This window comes from Scyliorhinus torazame, chromosome 10 (assembly GCF_047496885.1).
Source record: "Scyliorhinus torazame isolate Kashiwa2021f chromosome 10, sScyTor2.1, whole genome shotgun sequence".
NCBI lineage: Eukaryota > Metazoa > Chordata > Chondrichthyes > Carcharhiniformes > Scyliorhinidae > Scyliorhinus > Scyliorhinus torazame.
Window position 1 is genome coordinate 26,353,194 of NC_092716.1, and position 13,125 is coordinate 26,366,318.

Here is a 13,125-nt window from a genome sequence, read left to right on the forward strand (position 1 = left end):
GTTCATGCCATGCGCCGAATGGAGCGAGATGCTTTTGACCAGCCACCGACGTGATCTGGTTCACGCCCAGCCCATTTGAAGCCATATTTCCCAGCCGCTGGGAATATGCTGGGAATGGTCTTCATGACCGGATAACAGACGTGATAACCTTGTCGGGAAACGCTGAGGCCATTGGTGGTTGGCTACAGGGCCCTGGCACTCTGGCAGTGCCAGGTTGCCATGTTACCACTGCCTAGTGGCAGATTGGCACTGCGTGGGTGTCAAGGGGCACTTTCAGGGTGCCAGGTTGACATTGCCTGAGTGCCAAGGGACACCGCCAAGTGGTGATGCCTGAGAGGAGATATTGCATAAAAGGGGAGGGGGGGAGCTGAAAGGAGGGCCTGAAGGGAGAGGCATGAATGGGTGCCCTTGGTGCCCCATACCAATGAGTCATTCACTGGGGGGGGGGAGGTTAATGGCGCTGGTACCAGCGATGGGGGGGCGTGGTCATTGCCAGTGAGTGGGGGGAGCTGCAGGGACGTCTTGCTCGTGTTTTTAGGCCCTGACTCCCAAAACAATCTAAGTGTGGGAGAATTCACTGAGAAACTCCCCAAGTTCCAAAAAATGACTTATGTGGAGGAAAATTGCAATGGGAGTGATGGCTCTTCCGGCGTAATTTGTATCGGTTTTCCCGCATGAACTGACTGGCTGAAATTAGGGCAGGATTCTCAGTCTGGGAGATTATGTTCTCCCGCTGGAAATTAATCGCTCCTGGTTTCCGCTGGCTTGAGGAGTTGCCCCCAGGAGCAATTCACCCTCCCTTGTTGTGCTAATTCATGCATGGCAAGGAGCTCCTGGGATTCCATTCTGAATCCCGTAATTGGGCCGCCATGTTGCGAGTGGCCCGATACCAAGGTCCTCCCCACAATGCAAATCCTGCACCCCTCTGCTCTCCGAAAAGTAGGGGTATCCTTCCCTACCCACCATGGGAATTTCTGGGTCACCCTCCCCAGAGCACGTATGCACGAGAGTGACCCGATGACCCCCCCACCATGACTCCCCGCAGAGCCCCACCAGAGATCCCTATCAGACCTCCCCCATCAGAACCCATTTTCAGAGAACCACCATTAGAGGCCCGTCCCATATCAGAGTCCTGCATACTCCACCCCCACCCCTCCGCCCCATCAGTCATCCCTTCCTGGAAGCTGCTTTTTCACTTACCTGACCCTTACACCTGCTGCCTCAGGCAGAGGTGTAGAAAACAGCAACTGTAATTTCATAGAAAGCCAAAACCACATCACAAGGCTTTAAAGCCCCTCAGATTCCTTGATCTGCGAGGCTTCTATTCACTTTCAAAGAGAAATAGATTTTAGTGGGCTATAACTGACAGGGTAATAACTTGCAGTCAGCCAGGTGTCTCAATTGTTTAGTTTAATTTCTGTCATGGGAATGTCACTTTAAGAAATGTTTGTCTGCTCAATTGGCAGCAGTGATTATCAGAGTGTGGGTGGAGCTGAGCTCTGGCTCTGATTTTTAGTTTCGCTTTGAGGAAAAGCCTGGATGTGTCTGTGTTTTTTTAGTTTAGTTTTAGTTTTGGAGAAGCTGCAATCACAGCAGGATGTGTGTGAATCTCTGGAAGCTTATGAATGTCCATTTGGTGATTTCAACGTGGTGGCTGTTCTCAGTAGTGAAGTTAAGCCTGATGTCTTTCTGTACAAAGGGTTATTTTTGTCTTATGGACGTTAAAAAGAAAATTTAAGGATTACTTAAAGTGTTATATTCTTTGGGGGGTGTATTTGAATTGATGGTTGCTAAGATGTTCACTGTATGTTTTAAAAAGATTAACTGAGTTCATAGAATAAACATTGTTTTGCTTTAAAAATTACTTTAAAATTTCTGCTGCACCACACCTGTAGAGTGGGCCGTGTGCTCCCCAAACCACAATCTAGTAAAAGTCGTGGGTCAGGTGAACTCCATGATACACTTTGGGGTTCTGTAAACCCTGGCCCATAACATTTCCCTTCAGGCTTGAATGCATCTCAAGTACCCTGCTTTAAACCTAACCACAAAGTGTATAGACATCTAGCTATGATTGACAGCTCATGACCAAACAAAAGCAATTAAGAGCTTTATGTTGAGAAAAAGAGAAACTGGAACGGCAGGTCTTACACTGTGGAGTAGGAGAGGGTGGCGCTATGATGCACCTTGGAGGCAACTTCCTTAGAGAGTTATCCCCTTGGTCCACCTCATCAGGATCACATTTGTCAAGACCTGCAACAATTCTCGCCCACGTGAATTCCCGCCCAGAGGATGGGAGAATCATGCGAGCTGGGGGACTATGGCACCTGGCCCATTAATAAAATGCAATTTGGTTGTAATGACCCATTTGCATTCTCCCTCAGCACGTACCTCGATCCCAACGCCAGTGGGGGACCGGAGAATCGGAACAGGATAGATGCCCGGCACTGATCCCGGTTTTTGCCTGACGCTGGATTCTCCGCCCGATCGCGAACCACCCTTCCTGCGTCACGAAACAGAGAAAGTCCAACCCATTCAAATCCAGCTCGCTATTTCGAGCAACATTTTAGTTAATGTCACAAATGAGGCAGATTTCTTACTTAGTGACCAAGGCTGATGATCTCTGCTGAAGAACTTGTCCAATTTCTGAATGAGTTAGGAAGAAGAGCAAGTCTTCATCAGGTAAATAACCCTGAAATATTAAAGAAATGGTTAAACGCCAAAAAATCTGTGGTTGCTGAGACAATTAGAACCTTTAATATCAAAATAAAATTAGACATGCGCACCAAGAAAGCTCTGTTCACCCCTCACCCCACCTCCTCACCCATATTATTCAGCCCAATGTCTTTAATGTAACAAACTTGAGAAACAAAGATTCAAGATGGCAAAAAAAGTCACAGCCACATTGCTGACTTTGAGACCACTCGGGTGAAGGTGGTTGTTATGTGAGGGAAAGAACAGACCATTATTACCACATCTCCACATGCAGCACCAGCCCGGATGGCGATCATCATTTGTAACAGACAGAAAATCTGGACTGCCCATTGTACATACTGATTTTATTTACTTAAAACAAGCTGCTCGAAGTTTTTGGTCTCGTCTACATTGGGGAGGCCAACCCCAGACTGGGTGACTACTTTGTGGAACATCATTGATCCACAAGGGTAACCCTGAGGTTCTAGTTGCCTGTCAATGCAATTCTCCGCCTCCAATTTCTGTCCTTCATCTGCTAGCGTTCCAATGAAGTTCAATTCAAGTTTGAGGAACAGGCTGTAAAGATGCACATTCACAGATATCCCACCTTCCGGAAACACCTGACAATTGCGTGGTCGGAGATGCGGGACCCGCATCTATCAGCGACGCAAGGACCCATAGAGCCTATGATCAGTGGCGAAGAGCATACTCATTAGCGAGTGATCACTGTAGAAGGAGATCGGCCTTTCAGATGCATCCTCCATGTCATGGGACAACATCACAGCAACATCATATGGAGAGGCATTGCACATCAATATCAGTTCTTCAGATGGATCAAAGTGTACTAACAGGTTTACTTTACTCGATTGAAAGCTTCCTCCTGGAGAGTCTTCCAGGGCCAACAATGATGTTTCTTCAGCAGAATATGCAAGGGACCAATACTATCTACAGGTTCGGTAAAAAAAAACATAGTAGTTTACTATCCTCAAAAATAATTTGAGTTCAATTGTTTTTGTGGGGGCAGATGCCTCCTGTGTCGCCTTGACATTGTCTTCCATGGATTGTAATCTTTGTACATCTACACAATGCCCAAGGTAGATCATCTCAATGGCTTGACAGGTGCACTTAACTTTCTTGAAGCGAACTCCAGCATCCTGAAATCGCTTTAACACCTCTTCTCAGTTTGCGAGGCGATCAGCCTCTGTCGATCCAGTTATAAGGGCATTATCAGGGTATACAATACCCCACGGTACCCCTGTAGCAGAATATCCATTGTCCGTTTGGAATATTGCACATGTCAAAGACACGGACAAGGGCAGGTGTGTATACCCGGCAAGCATCATCTAATTCGAGTTGCTGGTACTCTCTGCTAGTTACTTGATTTAAAAGTACTGGCTTGAAGATTTGTATGTGAAAGGTCAAATGTCAGTTATTTGAAGCTGAGGTTAGCTGTTATGTGCACACACAGACAGAGCAAGTCGAACACACAAGCTCCCTGATGGACAGTGGTTCAGAATGGGGTAGCATATGCAGCTTTGCAAAAGATTGACTCCCCTGCCAGGTTTGCATACTGGTCTTCAATTTTTGGGATTGAATATTTTTCCATCTTGGTGGCCTGATTAACTGTTAGCTTGTAATCGGTGTAAATGTGGATCGTCTGATGTGGTTTCAATACAGCGACTATAGGTGCTGCCCATTCCGAGAACTGAACTGGCTGGATAATGTCTAGTTCTTCCAACCTGCTTAACTCAGTATCCACTTTCTCTCTTTCGGCATATGGTACCAGTCTTGCTTTAAAAATTCAGGGTATCACCTCTGGATCCACATAAATCTTCATTTGTAGCCCTTTGATTTTGCTTAATTCATCACAGAAGACGCTCTTGAGTTTTCTTATCAGTTCAGGCAGTCCTCATTCCCGCACTTGAAAAATCTCAGCCTAATTAACTTTGATTTCTTTACGTCAATCACGGCCCAGAAGGCTTGGTCCTTGGTCCTTTATCCGTCGCTATAATCACTGGGAGCTGGATAGTCTGTTGTTCATAGCTTACAGGTACTATTGTGGGGTCTTTTATTGCTATTGCTTCTGCCAGATGTCTTCAACTCGGCAGAAGTGCTCTTCAGGTTCAATGGTTGGATTTCCTCTCTTAGGTACTGAAATGTATGCTCGCCCATCATAGTGACTGATGTCCCTGTATCCTCTTCCATCTTAAGATGCTTCCCATTTACCCGGAGCTTTACAGTAACAGGATTGATCTTGCCTGTTCTAAAAATAAAGAGTGCGAATACCACAATCACTGATGCCCAGGCTCTCCCACATTGTATACTTGTAACATCTTAGTTAATCGAATACTCGGCAATCTTGACTTAGCTATGTACTATTTTTTTAAATGTTCTCTTTTGTGACAATAAAAACACTCAGCCTCCTTAAAGCGACATGGTGCAGGAGTGTGGTTACCTGCACATCGGTAACACTACACTTTAACCATTTCTGACTGATTGCCTATTCTGTACCATTGTTTTTTTGGGGTGACTGAAATTCTTTCCCGCTCCGCGGCTGGTTTGACGCCATGGGTAGTTGCTGGTTCCTGCCCTAACTGGTGGACGGTGCCATTTTGTGCACTGTTCAACTCTTGTGCACCTTTTCCAACACTTTCCATGGCCAGCGCTACCTCCATCGCTCGTTTAAAATTGATGTCGACTTCTGCCAGCAATCTGCGTTGAATAGCGTCGTTGCTCACACATCAGACCAACCTATCCTGTAACATGTCATTTAGGGTGGCTCCAAAATCACATTACGCTGATAATTGCTTCATTTTAGCAATGTAAGTCGTGATCAATCCGCCTGGGGCTCTCACCCTCAAATTACATTTGAAGCTCTGGAGAAGGACTGATGGTTGAGTTTGCAATTAAACCGTCACTAAATCCATGAGTTTACTGAATGATTTGGAGTCGGGCGCACTTGGGGCTGTAAGATTGCAAATAAGATTGCAGTATCTGAGTTCCATAAACACTTAGGAGAACTGCTTTGCATTTTGCCTGCTCCCTTATTTTCTTTGCTTGGGAGTAATAACCAAGGCGCTCGATGCAATGTGTCCAGTGCTCAGTGGAGGAGTCAAATGGGTCCATTCACCCAAAGAGAGGCATTTCTGGTGAGTCCTTTTTTTTTCAGACTTTGATTAAAACAGGACACACTCACAGGTGTTGGGCCAGGGGCAGTGTCAGGATAATTTATCCTCATCACCAGATGTAAAGATGCACTTTCACAGACTTAGTTAGCAAACAAAAATGTATTTATTAATAAGAATTGTACAGCAGCCTCATGGCTGTAGCCAGCTCCCTAACCGTCTCTTTGCTAAAGAGGACCCCATCCCCTGGGATGATTCCCTGTTCTGAGCCCCCATGGGTCACACAGGCCATGGGACCCTTACTCTGCTGTGTTGGCTAAAGGGGCAATTACGACACAGACCGTCACCTTTCTACTGGGCACTTTACAGTCTGCTGGACTCAACATTGAGTTCAATCATTTTAGATCATATGCCTGCCCCTATTTTGTTTCATGTTTCTTTGCTAATTAGATTTCCTGCCATTTCTTTCTTGTTTCGTTATTTTTCATTGAGAAAGCAGCAAACCTGCGATTCACACCTCCTCTAGACATATCACGTGTTTCTTTATTTGCCCCATTACTACTCTCTTTGGCCTTGCGCCATTAAACCTTCTGTCATTCATTTTTTGCCTTCCCTTCATTCCTTTCGTTCTTCTTCCCAGCCTTTCACTTGTTTAACACCTAATACATTGCTCCCTTTTCCCAGTTCTGACGAAATGTCACAGGCCTGAAATGGTGGGCAGAATTTAATCCAGGCGATGGATTCTCACCCTCCCCAGCTGGAGAGCTGACAGGAGTCCCATACTGATTCCTTAGGGGATGGCCTGCCATATTAAGTGCCACTTAATCAAAGATCCTGGTCTGGATTCTCTGATTCTGGGGCTGTGTTCCCACGCCGGCGTTGGAACAGTGGCATTTCATGCCAGAAGAAATGGCGCAAAACGGCCATGGGTTCCCCGTTTTGCTGGGGGCTAGTCGGGGCATCTCGAAAGCGGCGCCGCTCCCAATTTGGTCAGGAACTCGGGTTCTCCGGCCAGTCGCCGAATGCGATTTTGGTGTCAGCGACCGGGGAATACAGCCCCCTGTTTGAGGAAATCGCACTCCCCAAGAGCTCCCTGCTGATCAGCGGCTGGCAGTTGTCCATTGCAGGCAATGCCAGCAGGAGCAGTGGGATCTGCTAGTGATCCAACCAGAGGTGTCCAGCTTCAGCGAGGCACTCCAAACCAAAGGGAGTCAGGGTTGGATGAGGATCATGGGATTGGGATTAACATTAAGGGTATAGTGGGGTGGCTTTCAACACCCTCGCCATGTGTACCTGATGCTGGATCCTTCAGATCGGGCATCGAGTTTCTGACAACATGGGACCCCACTCCTGCCCCTTAGGAGCCCACAAGCAAACCCGACAGATTTCTTTAAGACTGTCTTTCCAATAAATGACAAAACTCTTGTTGGTTACTGGTTCACTTTCTTTCGCAAGTTTCTTGTCTAACATGTACAAATGAAATAACGGCTTTAGTGATTACAGATTGATCAATACTGTTGAATAATCTTTCGTGGCTGCACAGTCAAAAGCCTTTACCCATTCAGTTGCACACCAGCCCATTAGTCATCTTGGCATTCGTTTTGTCCATTTTCAGTTGAATTGTGCATTCCTCGGGTGCGATCCTATGGCCACGCTGCGCCTGAAAAGCGTGGCCGTTGAAAGCCAGAATACCCTGCTCCCGGGATCTACCCTGCTCCCGGGACCTACCCAGCTCGCAACATCTTGGGTGTCAGTGTGGCACTGCCAAGGTGCCCAGGCGGCACTGCCAGCTGGAATGAGCACTGCCAGGTTGGCACTGCCAAGGTGCCAAGCTGACATTCTTTGCGTGTGCGCGATCGGGCCGTGGTTGGCGTGTGGGGGGCGTGGACCTCCCCACTGTAAAAACAGGACCATGTGTGGCCTCGTCCGAGCCTACTCCGTTCAGGCCCCTTATTCAACACAAGTCCTGTTGAATAGCCATGTGTTTCTCGATACTGCGCATGCCGGGAAACATGCGGCTAAACCCGCTAGCAAAGGACTTTGTTCCCTTTTGGGAGAATCACAGCCCTCGTGTCCGGAGTGTTGCTGCTCAGGGCCTTACATTTGTCAACACAATTGATTCTCACTCCATCCTGTCATGATAGTTCATGTTCCTGTTCTTGCAACAAGATCACTTTTTAATACCTCTGCCATTTTGCTACCATTGTCTTTCTAAATTCAGGTGGAGTACAATTGTGTATATCACAATGTTCTGTGTCCTTTTATTTTACAGGTAAATAAAGAACCCTCTGTGACGAAAGGAGAAGAAAGAGCTTGCATTTATTCAGGAACTCGTCCAGCGCACAAAAATCTTTGAAGCATAATTCCTTGGGTTGTCTCATGAGGCACCTGTAGTGTTCCTTAAAAATATTCTGGTTAGGCCATTCAATGCTTAGTACTATTTTTTAAATGTTTTTTTTAATGTAGCGAAGGGGATCAAACGATATGGGGGGAACTGGGATTAGGCTATTGAGTTGGATGATCAGCCATGATCATAATGAATGGCGGAGCGGGCTTGAAGGGCTGAATGGCCTCCTCCTGCTTCTATATTTTCTATGTTTCTAATGGGCAGAGTGTGTGCAGTAGACAGATTGTCCATTGAGAGCTCAAAATTGCATTGGGATTCTATGTACATCACAAGTATCCAATCAATGAATGACTTTTAAAGTGCAGTCAATTGTTACCATTGAATGGCAATCATTGATGGTATGTTGATCTGAAACCCGTGTGTGTTAATTAAGTGGTCACACTTGTAGTTCTGTTGAAGGCAACTGGGCAAATAAGGGGGCTGATGTACACTGCCTTTGTTGAGCGGGCATGGGGATGTACCTGTCCAAAAGTGACAGTGCAACATTTAAATGGCACATTTCTAGTATGGTAGTTTCCGTTTCTCAATGAGGCCTTTGCATGGGCATGGGCTCCTGTTTCAGTAATATCTTAATCAAGGTCCTAAGTTTGAAGGCCCCCAATACAATTTTGGAGTTCCAATGGGCAAATGATCTGCTGTTCACTCTGCACATTGTAACAGGCACTGAGTGACCGAATCAGCAATTGTTAAAGGGACGCCTGCAGGAAAAAGAACAGGTTGTTTCGTTCAATAATGTTTTGTGGAGCTCAGAGCTGCATGAATAGTTCTTCTGGTCCATCAAAATACTGTTGGCTTGCCGTTGGCCCACCCGCACCCTCCTCAACTCACTCACCGTTTCCATCCCTTCAATACCCCCACCCTCCCACCCACCCCCAGCCCACCCATTACGGTGGAACCTCCAGCTCTGCTCTATAGGAGAGCCATGATGTGGAGATGCCGGCGTTGGACTGGGGTGGGCACAGTAAGAAATTTTACAACACCAGGTTAAAGTCCAACAGGTTTGTTTCGATGTCACTAGCTTTCGGAGCGCTGCTCCTTCCTCAGGTGAATGAAGAGGTATGTTCCAGAAACATATGTATAGACAGATTCAAAGATGCCAGACAATGCTTGGAATACGAGCATCAGCAGGTGATTAAATCTTTACAGATCCAGAGGTGGGGTAACCCCAGGTTAAAGAGGTGTGAATTGTGTCAAGCCAGGACAGTTGGTAGGATTTCCCAGGCCAGATGGTGGTGGATGAATGTAATGCGACATGAATCCCAGGTCCCGGTTGAGGCCGCACTCATGTGTGCGGAACTTGGCTATAAGTTTCTGCTCGGCGATTCTGCGTTGTCGCGTGTCCTGAAGGCCGCCTGGAGAACGCTTACCCGGAGATCAGAGGCTGAATGTCCTTGACTGCTGAAGTGTTCCCCGACTGGAAGGGAACATTCCTGCCTGGTGATTGTCGCGCGATGTCCGTTCATTCGTTGTCGCAGCGTCTGCATGATCTCGCCAATGTACCATGCTTCGGGACATCCTTTCCTGCCGCGTATGAGGTAGACAGCATTGGCCGAGTCGCACGAGTATGTACCGCGTACCTGGTGGGTGGTGTTCTCACGTGTAATGGTGGCATCCATGTCGATGATCTGGCACGTCTTGCAGAGATTGCCATGGCAGGGTTGTGTGGCATGGCTGGAACAGCCTCAGTACTCAACACCGACAACTGCCAATCTCCAGACGCAATTCTGCAACTCATCCGGTAGGAGAGCTACAGACATTCAGAACGCTGAATCTGTTTCTTTCCACAGATGCTGCAAGAACTGCTGAGTTTATCCAGCATTCTCTGCTTTTATTGCAGGAATTCCTGCTCTCTCCATGCCCACTGTTTTCAGTAACCTTTTGAGGTCCAAACATGAAAAAAGCTCAGGTCTCATGCCAAGAATTTTGTTCAACCAGCCCAAGCTATCCTGACTCACTCCACAAGGGAAATCTACCCAAAACATTTTACTTGTAATTTAAGTCGAATTAAAATATTTAGTCCATATCATTTTTCTCCATTTTTGCTGGACTTTGTTTTATTACCCTTTTTTGTGTCTTTCCATAGGATGCGCTGCTGTCCAAAGATGACAAAATTCCACTCTTCAAATCAGCTACAGGATGGGGAAATGTGTTACTTTGATCCCTGGTTTCTGTTCCTGTAATAAATTGCCTGGCTTTCATCCAACCAACTCCAGTGGATGCAGCTGAGACTAGTATGCGATAGGAATGAACCCGTTGCTATCTTCCAGCGCAGAAATGTTTTGTAGCACTGTTGTGGTGAACTATATCAACAGACATGTTCATTGAATGGAGCTGTGTCGTGTGATTCAATTGCTATTTATTGATCTGACTAGGATTCGACGTATGCAAGTGTGGTACTGTTTTCTTATCTAATGTTCATCATCGACATGGATATTAAATTAAAATCATTCTGGCTTTGGGTCGTGCACAGTTCTGGTGTACAAATCTATAAGTGAGTCAGGATACTTGCCTCCAGTGACATAAGTTTAGCCAGTCTCCAATAGGCAACCTTAAAAACATCATTCATCCTGATTGCCTGAGCTTTTAATAGTTCTCTTTCGGCAATAGCTTTTCTAGCCCTTGGTAAGATCAAGCGCAGGACACTCCTACGGAAACAAAAAAGATCGGCACTTAAATAGTGTCCTTAATGTAATAAAGCATCCCAAGGGCTTCCACGAGAGTGTTATCACACAGCATCAGAATATTGAAATTATGATTATTCAGTGCAATTATGCAATCCACCTTGAACAATCCTCATTCCATTTGCCCTTGGGAATATTCACACTGGAAAGGGGGACAAAGGAGATTTATGAGAAAGTTCCCAGGGCTGGGTCATTTTAGTTGTGGGGAAAGTTTGTGACGGCCAGAGTTGTGGGGCAGGACTCTCCGCCCCGCTGTGCCACATTTCTTCCCCAACCCGCCGGTGGGATTCGCCTGCCATTCGGAAAATTACCCATTAATTCCCTGTTGTACCATCAATTCACTGCAAGACGATGAGAACAAGTGAACAAAGGCTGCCTGTGAGTTCAGTAACAATGAGTGCGTGGCCAGGTCTATATACAGCCCCGGGAGTGTGGGGGGGCGGGGGGGGGGGGGGGGGGGGGGGGGGGGGGGGGCGGGGGGGGGGGGGGGGGGGGCGGGGGGGGGGGGGGGGCAGAGCCAGACGCAGAGCCCACCAGGGCTCCTGTACAATACATGGTGGTAGATCGTATTACTATTTCCTGGTCATATGCCACAGTACTATACAGACAGGGTAGTTTGTATTACAATTTCCTGGCCATAGGTCACAGTACTAAACAGACAGTTTTACTATGGTGAATACATTCACCACATTCCCATTCTCTATTTGCTGTCTGTCAACCAATTTTCGATCCATGCTAATGCATTAACCCCTATCCCATGTATTATAATTTTGCTAACCTCTTTTGAGGGACCTTATCCAAAGCCTTCTGAAAGTGCAAATACACCACATCCACTGGTTCTCCCTTATCTATTCTACTAGATACATCCTCAAAAAACTCCAGTACATTTGTTAAGCCTTTCAGAAACCCATGCTGGCTTTGTCCAATCCCGTTAACACTTTCCAAATGTTCTGTTATCACGTCTTTTATAACAGACTCCAGCATCTTCCCCACTATTGATGTCAGGCTAACTGGTCTGTAATTCATCCTTTTTCTCTCCCTCCCTTTTTAAATAGTGACGTTACATTTGCCACCCTCCAATCTGTAGGAACTGCTCCAGAGTCTATAGAATTTTGAAAGATGACCACCAATGCATTCAATGTTTCTAGAGCCTCTTCCTTTAATACTCTGGGATGTAGGTTATCAGGTCCTGGTGATTTGTAAGCCATTAATTTCCCCAGAGCCATTTTTTTATGAATACTGATTTCCTACAATTCCGCCCTCTCACTAGGTCCTTGCTTCCCCAACATTCCTGGGCGGTTATCTGTGTCCCCTTTGTGTTGACAGAACCAAAGCATGTGTTCAATTCTTCTGCCATTTCTTTGTTCCCCATTACAATTTGCCCGGCTTCTGTCAGTCAGGGACCACATTCGGTCATCGAAAACTATCATACTCCAGTCATATCGTATTGCAGTAAGATCTCGGTAATAATGTCACATACTTTCGAATCCATGAAACAGGTGATTTAAGGGAATCAATAGCCTTCTCTGGAGATATTTCCACTTTTTTAACAACCAACTTTCTGCCCTGCAAAGCTCTCTGGATTGCTGGGAGTAGCTTTGTAGGATCACTTGTCCATGACTTTTCGTGCAATTCAGCCTGCCAAAACAAAAGACAGATGTATATTTATTTGTTAATGTGCATATTTGAGGGTCGGTGTCATGACGGTTTGAAATATGGTCAGCAGAGAGTGATTACAGTGTGGAACTTGCTATCACCACATGAAGTAACTAAGGCGATTAGCACAAATGCATTGATGTGGAAACAGCAGATAAGTACTTGAGAAGGAAGGATATGGAGATAGCATGAGATTGCATAAAGGAGTCTCATGTGAGGCATAAACACTGGCATTGCCCTGTTAGGCTGAATGGCCTGTTTCTGTAATAATGATTTCATCAATGGAGACACATAGTTGAATCAGGTCATGCGAGATGAGACCGTGGTTATCATGTAGTCTGTTAACGTTCGTCACTTCAATGATTTTTTTTTTACTTAATGCAATCTGTGATCTGAGATTCCTCACTTAAACCTGGATAAGTTAAATGTCAGCTCTAATCTCAGGGAAGATAGCTCAGATTCCCACTGTTCCCGAGCAATTTTTGAAAATGCAGCAGCACAATCCACAGAATGTCCTCTTTGTTCAAAATTAGTGACTTTAATGCCCGGATATTTGGTGCTATAC

The 13,125-nt window shown here is 46.0% G+C and overlaps 1 protein-coding gene across 3 annotated transcripts in view; it reads right to left on the reverse strand.

Moving 5' to 3' along the window:
• LOC140430417 (rifampicin phosphotransferase-like) overlaps nt 1–13,125 on the reverse strand; it is a 210,051-nt gene that overhangs the window by 17,484 nt on the left and 179,442 nt on the right. For all 3 annotated transcript variants that reach the window (XR_011949419.1, XM_072517887.1, XM_072517885.1), the window contains exons 30-32: nt 12,385–12,542; nt 10,733–10,868; nt 2,598–2,689 (exon numbers count right to left, since the gene is read on the reverse strand). Coding sequence is in view for 2 of the 3 variants with exons in the window: in XM_072517887.1 (XP_072373988.1) it covers nt 2,598–2,689; nt 10,733–10,868; nt 12,385–12,542 (386 nt within the window). In the remaining variant the exon portion in view is untranslated. The remainder of the gene's footprint in view (nt 1–2,597; nt 2,690–10,732; nt 10,869–12,384; nt 12,543–13,125) is intronic.